We start from the raw sequence: 13269 nt of genomic DNA on the forward strand, positions 1-13269 counted from the left end.
TTGGAAGGAAAGTTATGACCAACTTAGACAGCATATTAAAAAGCAGAGACATTACTTTGCTAACAAAGGTCTGTCTAGTCAAAGCTATGTTTTTTCCAGTAGTCATGTATAGATGTGAGAATTGGAACATAAAGAAGGCTGAGTACCAAAGAATTGATGCTTTTAACTGTGGTGTTGGAGAAGACTCTTGAAAGTCCCTTGGACTGCAAGGAGATCAAACCAGTCCATCCTAAAGGAAATCAGTCCTGACTATTCATTGGAAGGACTGACGCTGAAACTGAAGCTCCAATACTTTGGCCACCTGATGCGAAGAGTTGACTCATTAGAAAAGACCCTGATTCTGGGCAAGACTGAAGGTAGGAGGAGAAGACGATGACAGAGGATGAAATGGTTAGATGGCATCACCAACTCAATGGACATGAGTTTGAGCAGCCTCCAGGAAATGGTGAAGGACAGGGAGGCCTGGTGTGCTGCAGTCCATGGGGTCATAAATTGTCAGACATGACTGAGCTACTGAACGACAACAGCAATGATTAAAGAGAGCCTTCTTCCTCCCTATTCTCCACAACCACAAATGCCTGAAAATCTGCCATCCAAGGATCAATTTGATTTAGATAACCACTGTGAAGATTCTTTGGGGCCAACATGTATTTATACCTAAGTGCAAATTTTAGGATACCTTTATCATGGAGGAGAGCAGTTAAAGACACGCCAAAATTTGGAGATATCCTTAAGTAAATATGCCAGTTTTCATGAATAGTTTAGCAACTTAATCCATTCACATCATTTCGTGATCTTGGTCAAAGAAATAACTGTAGTTGGTCAAATAGTTTTAGAGTATGTTATCAATATCTATAACTATGGGTATCAGTATTCTTTGCCGCAAATTCCTAGAGGTAAAACGCCCTGTAACTTCATTCTATCAGTGATTTTTCTAAAACAAATTAAGTCCACTTTTATCACTTGTCGAATTATTTTCACACATTTCTCAAGTTACATGTTAAGAAGTTTTAATCTCAACAATTTAAATCCTGTATCTTGTCACTGAGCAAAATAATAAGGCCACAGAATACTACCTGATCAAAACAGTTGTCTTTATTACTCTTGAGACTATTAGCTATATTTTAGCTCCAAGTCAATAAAAATACAACAAATTGTAAAAAAGAAGCAGTTTTAAAGAGGGACTCCAAAATGATGCCAAGTACAATGGAAAGGCCAAGAGTTCACAGTGCCTCACATATCTGTACCATGTGGTGGCCTTGTGAACAGAAATTCAATATAATTTGTCCAGTAATAGTAGAGTTACTTGCTAAAACAGAAATTGCTACTTAATCAGCAAAGAACTAAATTTAGACAAACTTGTAAAAATGGAAATAGAAAACAATTTCTCACATACCACCCTCTACTCTTTGTTTTTAAATAACATATAGTCAACACTTGCCACTGAATCTTCACTTTCCATCTTAGAATAAAATGATCTTTATACAACTTTGGAGAAAAGTGATGATTGCAGTTTAAAATGTTCATGAGTATTTTTCATAGGGTATTTTTCAAGAGTATTTTTGCCATTTGGTATGAAATGAATCTCCTCAACCTTCACTGTAAAACTAGGAATGATGAGAACATGCCTACCAAGGTAGAGAAAGATGATCAACAAAGCAAAAGTTAGGGGTTGCACATCTACATATATCTCAAAGTCATGTTTGCATGGATAGGTAGGCAAAGCAGGTAGAAATCTTTTTCAATTAAGAGCAGCATTATACTTGAAAACAGAAAAGCCACATTCAAATTAGCACTGCTTATCATGTGTGTGACCTTGGGCAGCTTCCTTGACCACCCAGAGCCTTGATCATCTCACACAGCAAAGGGGAGATAAACATACACAACGTCAATGAGCCACAGTGAATACTGAATAAATCACAGCTGTGAAAGCACAGTTTCTTGGCAATTAATATTTCTAATGAATTCTGAATGTTTAGCTTGTATGCCACTATAGCCAATAGGTCCTAAGAAATCTTTAGGTGTAATTTTTGTTTCATTCTGAATGTTTCCCATTTCCACACAGTTGCTTTGTTTGGAGTCACTTCCCTAACTTACTAGGATAATAATCCTTACTCTATGGGAAATTTTCTTCTTTTTATCTTGATGCCAACTGGTACTTATGCATAGGCTCACTATTGAGTCCTGCAGTCCACTGACAAGAATTACTGAATAACATGCAGAGGCTTGGGGCCATTGTCATATCATCCCAGGAGCCTTCCCAATGGCAATTCAGAAACCTCAGCAAAACTCACAAAGCAGCTGCAAGAAGCCAAACGCTTGTTGAAATCAATCATAGCTTTAGCCATCAGAACATCGTTACGCCGATACATTTAAAAAAATTACCTCTTTCACACTGGGGTCCAGTAAAGCCGTAAGTGCACGCACATCGATTTGGGGCCACGCACCTGCCTCCGTTAAGACAGCCACTTTCACAGACAGCTGTAAAATAAGGAGACAGAAGCTGAGAAACTTCACCTGAGTACATGCTAATAAAGTAACACTGACTGTCCCCTGAAAGGATGACAATAAAAAAAAATCTAAATAGTCACTGTGGTATTTGTTTTAAACATTTATTGTACAGTTCCAGTTTCCTGGATATCCCTCAGTCAACTCAGGTAAAACTACCTGGAATAGGTGAGTATATACCCGTGTTAATGTTGGCAGTTTCATTCTGGAAAACATCTCAGCAATGCTTTTCAGTTCTGCATCTACAGTGGTGGTTTATAAGAGACACCCCTGATGAGAGCTGCATTTTACAAACTGATTCTTTTGCTTATGATTTATGTTTCATTTCCAGACAGTTTTCATGAGGGAAAACACTGGCCATCTTTACAGAAATGCAGCATGTTAAATCACACTATTAACTGCCAATGACAAAACACTACTATTAACTGCCAACAACAAAACACAAATACTGACACTCAGTAATTTATGTACCATAATGAAGACCCAATTGAGTGTTACAAGAGAATCTCTGGAAAATACTGGTAAGATAAGTCCAGAGATCCTTGAGGGCGGAACATTTTACTCGTCAAGAAAGACATTAAAATAAGACTTGAAAGCTCATTCCCTGAATAACTCTTCTCTGTACAACTTCCTGCGGCTCACTCAAGCATAGCCTCTTCCTAGGCATCTTTATCCACAGGTGTTAGGCTGTCCCTGCCAAATTTGCCAGTCCCACCCACCCTTCAAAGCCCAGCTCAAACCTCACTCCCCCAAGAGGCTTCCCTAACACCTCCATTTACATTTATTTCCCCTTCGTATATTCCCCGTACACTTTTCCTATACCCTGTGGCAGTCATGCAGTTGAGCTACTCAGATCTCCTTCCAAGAAAACCTACTGTGAGGAGCTTAGTTGGCTGATCTGCTACTATGTTCATGCCAACGACCTGGTGGGGACCACTCAGCAACTAAGTGTTGTGGAGACTGGACATTTCTGCCCATCATGAAGCTATTGTGATGGGCAGTCTTGATTTTGGACTCCCTATCAGCCTGACCAAAGCTTTCTTGGAGGTTGCACTACAGTCTGAGGCTCCTTTTGCACAATTGTGATAGTGCTTCCTTCCCTCTCTCCTTGCACAGGGGTATGACATCCATCACAGTCTGAAGGTTAGGCTTTTCCCTAATAAATCTCTTGTGCATCTAATTCTATCTCGACATCCATTGGGATCAGTGTACTTGGACCAAGACAACCCCTTATAGCCACAAGTCAAGGCAGTAGTCCATTTATCATACAAAATTAGAGAGGTTTATATATGTCCACTGTTCTAATTTACTTCTTAATTTATAGTCAGGTAATAATTATGAGATTTTAAGCAGAAAAGAAATTTTGAGGCTGCCTAAGCCAACCCTCCCAATTTTCAGATTAGGAAACTTAAGTCTAGGAAAGGCTTTCAAAATCCACAGGTGTTACCTGAGTGCCTGTTGTACACTAGGCTCTGCTCCCTCAGGTGCATGAAAGGGAACAGGAGGATGACAGTGGCTCCTTCTGATCCCCTTTCTGAAAATGCCTTTAAATCCACCCTCATCCCAGCATCTCTGAAGCCACAGCCTTAGTACTAGTCTTCCTGCTTCCTGTTCCTTCTCCCTCAAGTTCAACCCCCACAGTGTGGCCACAGAGATCTTCCTCATTGTAAACTGTTGTGAGTGAAGTATATAAGGCCAGTATTTCACAGCATTAAAAGCCTTGGCTGTGAAGTTAGACTGCATGGATTCAAATCCCAACTCTGCTGATTACTCCCTGTATAGCTTTAGACAAGTCACTGAAGTCCCTGTACCCCAGCATGAAATGTCTTCATTTCATGTAGATATTAATAAAAAAAGGCCTCTTCCTGTAAGTGCTGTTGTTATATCAAATGAGTTAATACATGTAAAGAGTCTGAATGTGTGCTGAGCATATGGTAAACAAGATAAATAACTCAATAGATGAATGTTGTTGGTTATTGTTTTCTCACTTCCCTCTCCTGGTTCTATTTTGGATGAGAACATGTTATGCATAAAGGCTCTCCAAACCTGGCCCATGACTTGTATTCTGACCTTAGCTCCCTTCCCATCACTCCTCTCGGCACTTAAGTCATAGCAATACCAAAGCCTGGCATCCCATGCTAAGTCATGTTCTAGGCTTTGGCTTATGCTGAGCCAGCTACCTAAAAGGCCCACCTCCCAATATCTGACAAAAGAACTCCTACCCACCCCTTAACACTCAGCGAAAGGGCCTCCCAGGTTGGGAGGCTGTCCTACCTCTTGTCCCTCCATATTATTGCTGGGGGCTGTCAAAGATTTAATCCCCATTCTTACTTATATTACAGTGTACAGACAGTCAGGAAGGTATTAAATAAACTTTGGTTTATTTATCATAGCATTATTCATCATAGCAAATACATACACATGGGCAAAAATTGGAAACAAAATGAATAAATGTTCATCGCTAAGGATGCAATAAACAAACAGTAAAACCTCTATACAATGGACTATTATGCAACCATTAAAATATATTTTTAAAACATTCAATAAAATGAAACTAACTTCTAATAAAATATTAAGTAAAAAAGTTATATGAGAAATTACACATACAGTGAGAGCTCATGTACCAAATATGCATTAAAAGACTAGAAGATAACATCTGGAAAGGTGGGATTGTGGAAACTTTTGCTTTTTATATATTTAAGCTTTTCAAATTTTCTTCAGGGTATTCTTAGTATAATAAAAAATTAGTTCTTTAGAGGAATTTTCATCTCTGCAAAGCACTGAGACCGATACACAGTAGACACACAATAAACAGTGTTTATGTGTAAACCAACACACTGACCAGCAGTGTGAGGAGTAATACAATAGCAGAATCCAGACTAGGAAACTAGAGAGATGCAGACACCATTAATCAAGAAAAAGAACATGTTTGGGGAGAAAGATGAGGTTGAATTTTGACATATGTTATTGAGGATGCTTCTCGAAAATCCAGGGGGAGATGTCGGGCAATCAAGTGCAAGACATACCCGTGGAATGAACAACAATTCTGCACCTCGGGTGGTGACTGCGAGTCAGAAATGAGGTAAGCAGGGTGATGAAGGTAAAGGAAAGAAAAATGAATCAAATAACCGGGTTCCAAGGTTCTAATCAGAAATTTGATATTCTGTGTGTGGGGGAAGTGATCTATTCACCTGTAAGAGTTACTGGGCACCTGTAAAAACGCCATATCCTAGGCAGTCAAAGAAAAGCCACCATCACTCATCTCTGTATTCTTCTTGTTAACGTAGGTGAACGTCCACACAGTTTACTTACGTTGTCCACAGTGAGTCCCTATGTATCCTTTCTGGCACAGACAGTGATCATCACTGCAGCTACCTCCGTTCATACAGCGAATGTTACAATGTTGGACTTGAAAAGAAAGAAAAAAAGGACTGATTTATTTCTACAATTTAAGTACATGGATCTCAACAGTTCACAGAAGTTGATTTGTAGTGATCTGAAGAGAAAATAAAATGGTTTATCAATAATCATATATTTATGCAGAAATAACCTAATTGACAATGCTAAACATGTCATATTTTGTGTGACTAAAATCATTTACAGTTCAATGTAACTGTATCTTTCATAACGACTTTAAGAATGCTCAATGATTTCCCTAATTTAGCAGAACTTACCATTCAATGTCATTTCTGTAATTTACACCAAGAAAATAGCACCTTGAGGGGCCAGACAAGGCGAGATTACAATGGCAATATTTTTCTTGTTAAAAGTTGCAGAGTCCCAGATGGGTGGGCAGTAGACATTCAGAGTGACAAATTCCAAGAAATGATGTTAAAAGAAATTTAGGAGGCAGCAGAAAGAAGGGAAAGAAGACCTACAAGGGCACTTAATAACGAGGCTGCATGATAACAAAGATAGCTGGACTTGGCTCCGAAAGAGCACCTTGTTGAAACTGTCACCTTAAACCATCTAAGACCTGCAGTGTGGTAAATCCACTCTTTATCACATTGTCACTTACAGAAGTGTGAGAGCTTCAACACCCAAGGCAGGAAAACCCCAGGCAGCAGGCTGACTTAGACTGAGACGATGAGATGCTAGAGCTGGCCAGAGGGAAAGACACCGGGAAAGACAACGACAGCACAGCATGTGCCCTTGATTCCTTCAGCGCCGAGGCTCTCTCTATTTCAGTAATTCAGGCACTCTAGTAACACTTTCCAAATCCCAGGCTGTTCCTTAGTCTTCTAGAAACAATCAACTGCCTTACTTGGAGAAGACTAAAGGCTTGATTGAATTAATCATTCATCATTGTTGACACATCCCTATACAAGGAGGCCAGGATTGGGCGTGGAAATTTGGCTTACTCTGCCCTGTGGGAGTAAATTCCTGGAGAAAACGCCTCAATAATTTCACATAAAGAGAAGAGAACCCCTTTTTCTGTGTAAGAGCAGAAATCAGCTGCTTAGGGCTTGCTCTTATGCTTAGCCTTCAGGGAGCACTGGACCTCCATCTTCTCCCAGGAGCAGAGAGGAGGCTCCTCCCAGCAGCCTGCTTCTTCAGTATACTCTGCTACGATGCTCAGTTCAGTATCACAAAGAAGCTGCTGATTTCAGGAGAAAGGGCCATTTTTATAAAGAGCTACACAGCTCTTGGCACCACAACAAGAAAAGGGAGGTGCCAGAACCCAATATGCCCTATGCCCTCACAGAGTACCAAAGAGGTAAGTTGAGGGTGAATGCACCTTTTCAACAACATGTCATATACATCCTAAAACACCATCAAAGGCACCCATCTCTACTGTACCAAGAAGCCCCTCCATCTCAGCATTTTAGGCCCTCTTCTGGATGGTCATATGGGTCTTTCAGGGCTCCTTTGCCTACTCCTAATATGTTCCAGTTAAATGCAGAGTTCCAGAAAAACAGCTAGAAGAGATAAGAAGGCCTTCTTCAATGAAAAAATGCCTTGATAATAGAAGAAAACAGCTAAAAGGGAAAGACTAGAGATCTCTTCAGGAAAATTGGAAACATCAAGGGACCATCCCACCCAAAGATGGGCACAATAAAGGATAAAAATGGTAGAGACCTAGTAGAGATCAAGGTCATGAGAGATGGAAAGAAGAGATCAAGAAGAGATGGAAATAATACCCGGAAGAACTATATTTAAAAAGGTCTTAATGAACTGGATTACTACGACGGTGTGGTTAGTCACCCAGAGTCAGATATTCTGGAATGCAAAGTCAAGTGGACCTTAAGAAGCACTGCAGTTAATAAAGCTAGTGGATGTGATGAAATTCCAGCAGAACTATTCAAATCTCTAAACGATGACATCATCAAGGTTTTGCATTCATTATGTCAGCAAATCTGGAAGACCCAGCAGTGGCCACAGGACTGGAAAAGGTCAACCCTCATCCCAATCCCCAAGAAGGGTAGTACCAAAGAATGTGCTAACCACCAGACAGTTGTACTCATCTCCCATGCTAGTAAGGTCATGCTTAAAATCTTGCGTGCTAGGCATCAGCATTATGCAAACCAAGAACTTCCAAAAGTCCAAGCTGGGTTTAGGAAAGGAAGAGGAATTAGAGATCAAATTGCCATCATTCGCTGGATTATAGAGAAAGCAAGGGGATTTCAAAAAAACATCTATCTCTGTTTCACTGACTATGCTAAAGCCTTTGATTGTGTGGATCATGACAAACTGTGGAAAGCTCTTAGACAGATGGGAATACCATATCACCAACCCGTCTCCTGAGAAACCTGTATGTAGGTCAAGAAGCAACAGCTAGAACCCTGTATAGAACAACTGACTGGTTCAAGATCAAGAAAGAAGTGTGACAGAGCTGTCTGTTGTCACCCTGTTTGTTTAACCTATGTGCTGAGCACATCATGAGAAATGCTAGACTGGATGAGTTACAAGCTGGAATCAAGATAGGCAGGAGAAATATCAACAATGTCAGATATGAGGATGATGCCACTCTAATGGCAGAAAGTGAAGAGGAACTAAAGAGCCTCTTGATGAGGGTGAAGGAGGAGAGTGAAAGAGCCAGCTTAAGACTAAATATTAAAAAAAAAAAACTAAGATCATGGCATCTGGCCCCCTTACTGCATGACAAACAGAAGGGGAAAAGGTGGAAGTAGTGACAGATTTCCTCTTCTTGGCCTCCAAAATCACTGCGGACGGTGACTGCAGCGATGAAATCAGGATGATTGCTTCTTGGCAGGAAAATGATGACAAACCTAGACAGTGTGCTAAAAAGCAGAGACATTACTCTGCCAACAAAAGTTCATATAGTCAAGGCTATGGTCTTCCCAGTGGTCATGTACTGTTATGAGAGCTGGACCATAAAGAAGGCAGAACACCAAAGAATTGATGCCTTCAAACTGCAATGCTGGAGAAGACTCCTGAAAGTCCCATGGACAGCAAGGATATCAAACCAGTCAATCTTAAGAGAGATCAACCGTGAATATTCACTGGAAGGACTAATGTTGAAGCTGAAGCTCCAGTATTTTGGTCATCTGATGTGAACAGGCAACTCATTGGAAAAGTCCCTGATGCTGGGAATGATTGAGGAGAGAAAGAAAAGAGGGCATCAGATGATGAGATGGCTGGACAGCATCACTAACGCAAAGAAATGAACTTGGGCAAACTCCAGGAAATGGGGAGGGACAGGGAGGCCTGGCAAGCTGCATTCCATGATGTTGCAAAGGGTCAGACACGACTGGGCAACTGAACAATAACAACAACAATCTGTTCCCAGGCTTATTTATCAGTCATTCATTCACTCAACAAATATTTCTGAGTGCCTACAAAGTGCTATACCCAATACCTGGTACTATGTGCTATTCTCTTCATGGAACCTCCTCTTTCACCCATCTCTTTGTCTTTGCCCTGAACTCTCAACCTCCAACACACAACTTACACAACGTTCTTACCAAATCCTGAAATTCTGTCTCCAAGATCCACGGCAAATGTCTCTTTTTTCCTTTGATCTTCTCTGACTTCTATTCTTTCTTCCCTTCCCCACTAGATATTGACTCTCTTCCTTCTGACTCCAGAGTACTTTATACTTCTCTTCAGAAAGGTATGTTCTATAACCAAATCTATTTTTAAGTTATTTCTCCTATCTGTAGCCCATTTGTTTAAAAACATCAAGCATCACAGGGTAGGGAGTGGGAAGCATCATGATTATTAATTATATCTCCAAAGTGCTCAGAGCATTCCCTGCCTGCTTGTAGGTACTGTATGAAACTCTGCCAAATTAATTTCTGTTTATTTAACTCATGCTCCATGATAACGACACCACAAGATATACTCAAACACAGAGACTGTGAAGTTGCCCTTCGCATCCTAAGCACTTCCATAGCTCTGAGTGGGTTACTATTAAAAATATTTTTATCTTTGTTTCCCCATATATAAAAGCAGAAATAACTTCTCTGTCAGAACATTGTTATAGAAATCAACCAACCCAGGAAACTTATTAAAACAGTTATTTTAGGCTCCCACAGTTCTATTAAAATGTCTTGGCCAAAATACGTTTTCAAACTAAAAAACTATTTACAAGTATACAAAAGAAATGATTTGGTGAAAAACTTGGATAATACTCTAAGTAGGTCAGGAAAAGGTGTAAGTTGCTTTAAAATCTGAAGTTAAACTTAGCTTCATCCTATCTTAGCAAAACAGTGAGGATTGGGAAAAGCACAGGAAATGATGTCATCTGTCAAGCAGCAAAGGAACTCAACCCACAAACTGATTTCAATTAAAGTGGTTCATGCCAAGAGCTAATTTCCATTCCCACATGAGCAACAAAGCCATTTAGCTACTTTGAGATAAAAAAGCGAACAGTAGTTTAAACAGTGACTTTACAAGACTTGTTTAAATTGAAAAACAGAATGAGTTCTTCTTTCTGGAAAGAATGATAAGTTTATATTTAAATGGAATATAATAAAAACCTCCCTGATACATTCTTATACTTTTTTTCTACCCTATCTTTCAGGTAAACTTTTTCCAGCATAAAATATTCTTTCTCCTTTAAAAAATAAAAGCCCTTGATCAGACTTGTGAAACAATAAGGCAGGGTTAGTCCAATGGTCCAAATAAACCAGTGAACCATGTATCCTTAGGCCAGAAGAGCAAGCTCATCAACCGATTGCTGTTGTTGCTCAGTTGCTAAGTTGTGTCTTATTCTTGGCGACCTCCTGGACTGTAGTAAGCATTTCAGGCTCCTCTGCCCTCCACTATCTCCTGGAGTTTGCTCAAATTCATGTCCATTGATAATAGGATTTTAATCATCTGCTTTGCCACAAACATGTTTAAATTTGCATTCTTTGTGAGTCTTAGACCATTAGGAGAAAAAGTATTTCCTTAATGGCAGGAGCACTCATTCAGGGTTTCTGTGGGAAAAAAAGGAACTAGATACGAAGTTTCACTATAATTTAGAGAGTATACAAACTGGTTTTATCTGTGATTGAGTCCTGCCATTGATGCAAATTCTAAATTCACCCTAATGTGACAAAAAATTTCAGATATGTGGCAATTAGGAGATCAGGTTCTATTTCTCTAGAAAAAGCCAAATGAAAAATAAGGGCTCCATTTGAACTCATTGAATGCTCTAAACACCTCAAGTTAGAATATATTCCTAAACTCAATCAGCGTTAAGACTTTACCAGAAACTGAAAATACTAAGGGAGTTCAAATGCCTGTGCACAGGTCTATGGCTGCCACGTGCATTTAGCTCCAAGGAGAACTTCCCCTCCAAGATGGGCAGAAAGCCTCAAAGGGTTTCAGGTAAGGTTCACCATCCTAGAACTCATGAAAATGTTGCCATTAACCCTCATCCATATAGAGTCCCAAACGAATTTTATGTTTGTTCCAGTAGAGGTCAGTCATTTCAGTCATTTAACAAATATTTACTGAATGCCCTCCATTTGCCAGGCATCAGAAAGAGCAGAAGAAACTTTCTTTAGATTACAGCCCAGCACAAGTTAATTCTTAAGAACAATCTGCCCGAAGAGAGCAAAGCGAACACACTACTGGAACAGCAGAGATGCAGAGCTGGTGCTTAGGTCTAAATACCTCAGGCAATGATTTTTTGGTGGATGTATTAGGTTGGGAATGATCCTAAAATTCTTCCATTATCTTGGCAGGCACAAGGGGCAGAAAGAACACTGGGAGCCATTTGCAAATAAGCATCTGTATGGTCACATATGATTTTAATGTAAGCCCTTGGAAAAGTATAAGACAAACAGCAAGACTAACTTCTGGACTCGACACCTGAGAAAACAGTCCATAGGGGCAGCCAGAACCAGAGCAGGACAAAAATGATTTTCACTGGGAGAGATAATGGCAATGACATTTTAAGTACATAGTCTATGGTGCCTAAAGACACACCAATTAGTACAGCAATTTCACTAAGGAATCTCAAAACAAAACAAAAAACCTAGCAGAGCTGAAAAAGATCCACAGAAAGACAAATTATATGATAGCAGTGATAAAGACACTTTCATAGAGGGTTAACTAGAAAGCAAAGAGTTCAATTGTTTCTATGGACAAATCTGAGCACATTCCACCCAAGCCTCTTCTCTCTGTTCATATAAAACCCGCACTTTCCTGAAAATCCTTTCCAAGGTCACTTCTTCCAGACCAGCTACAGTGCTACCTTCCCATCCTCTGAGTATCCTCATACTTCTACTTTCTGCAATGGTTGTACCATACTTGCTTAAACTTGCTAACCTACTGCTCTACAATTGTTCCCCTGGGCTTCTTACATCCTTAAAGCTTGGATTCAGGTTGGGAGTACAAGTACCCCAAATTCTAACTAAACTGAAATGAATTAAAAATGATAAAATTTTATCCAAACTAAAAGTGGTTCCAAACAGTAAAGATGTCAATACTCTCCAAACTGACATACAGATTTAAAGCAGTTCTATCAAAATCCTAGAGAATATCAAGGCGAATCTAAAATTTATATGGAAAAGCAAAGGAACTAGAATAACAATTTTGAAAAAGAATAATTAAGTGGGAGGAATTAGTCTACTCAGTTTTCAAAACTTACTATAAGCTGCAGCAATCAAGACTGTATGATACTGGAGAAAGGACAGACAAATAGATCAATGGAATAAAATAGAGAAACCAGAAGTAGATGTATACAAATATACCCAACAGATTTTTTGACAAAACTGAAAAAGTAATTCTACTGATGAAGGACAACCTTTTTGGAAATATTAGGTTGGCCAAAAACATCCTATGGAAAAACCCAAACGAACTTTTTGGCCAACCCAATAAGTGGGTTGGAGGAATCAGACATCCACAGGTATCAACTACACCTAGACCTCAATGTAAATGTCTGTAACATTGGGGGAAAAAACTGGAGAAAATCTTCAGGATCTATGGCTCAGCAAAGAGTTCCTAGACTTGAGACCAAAAGCACAATTATTTTCCATTAAAGAAAAAATTGATAAATTGAACTCAAACATATTTTAAAACTTTTGCTCTGTTAGAAGATGAAAAGGCAAGCTACAGAGTGAGAGAAAACACCTGCAAATTACATAGCTGATGAAAGGCTAGGATTTAAAGTGCACAAAGAACTCTCAAAACACTAAAATAGTAAAGAATCCAGTTAGAATCTAGGCAAAAGATGTGAAGAGACAACAGTTCACTCAAGAAGATATATGCAGGTGACAAATAAGCACAGGAAAAAATGGTAAACATTATAAGCCAGTAGGAAAAAACACAAATTAAAATTACAGTGATGTAATTACCATATACCCA

At 39.4% G+C, this 13269-nt stretch overlaps 1 protein-coding gene across 2 annotated transcripts in view; it reads right to left on the reverse strand.

Annotated features, from left to right (window-relative positions):
• Window positions 1-13269, reverse strand: part of FBN1 (fibrillin 1) — a 258201-nt gene that overhangs the window by 205697 nt on the left and 39235 nt on the right. For both annotated transcript variants that reach the window (XM_061157087.1, XM_061157088.1), the window contains exons 4-5: window positions 5821-5916; window positions 2386-2481 (exon numbers count right to left, since the gene is read on the reverse strand). In XM_061157087.1, coding sequence (XP_061013070.1) covers window positions 2386-2481; window positions 5821-5916 — 192 coding nt within the window. The remainder of the gene's footprint in view (window positions 1-2385; window positions 2482-5820; window positions 5917-13269) is intronic.

The sequence above is a fragment of the Dama dama genome, chromosome 12, assembly GCF_033118175.1.
Source record: "Dama dama isolate Ldn47 chromosome 12, ASM3311817v1, whole genome shotgun sequence".
NCBI classification, from domain to species: Eukaryota; Metazoa; Chordata; class Mammalia; order Artiodactyla; family Cervidae; genus Dama; species Dama dama.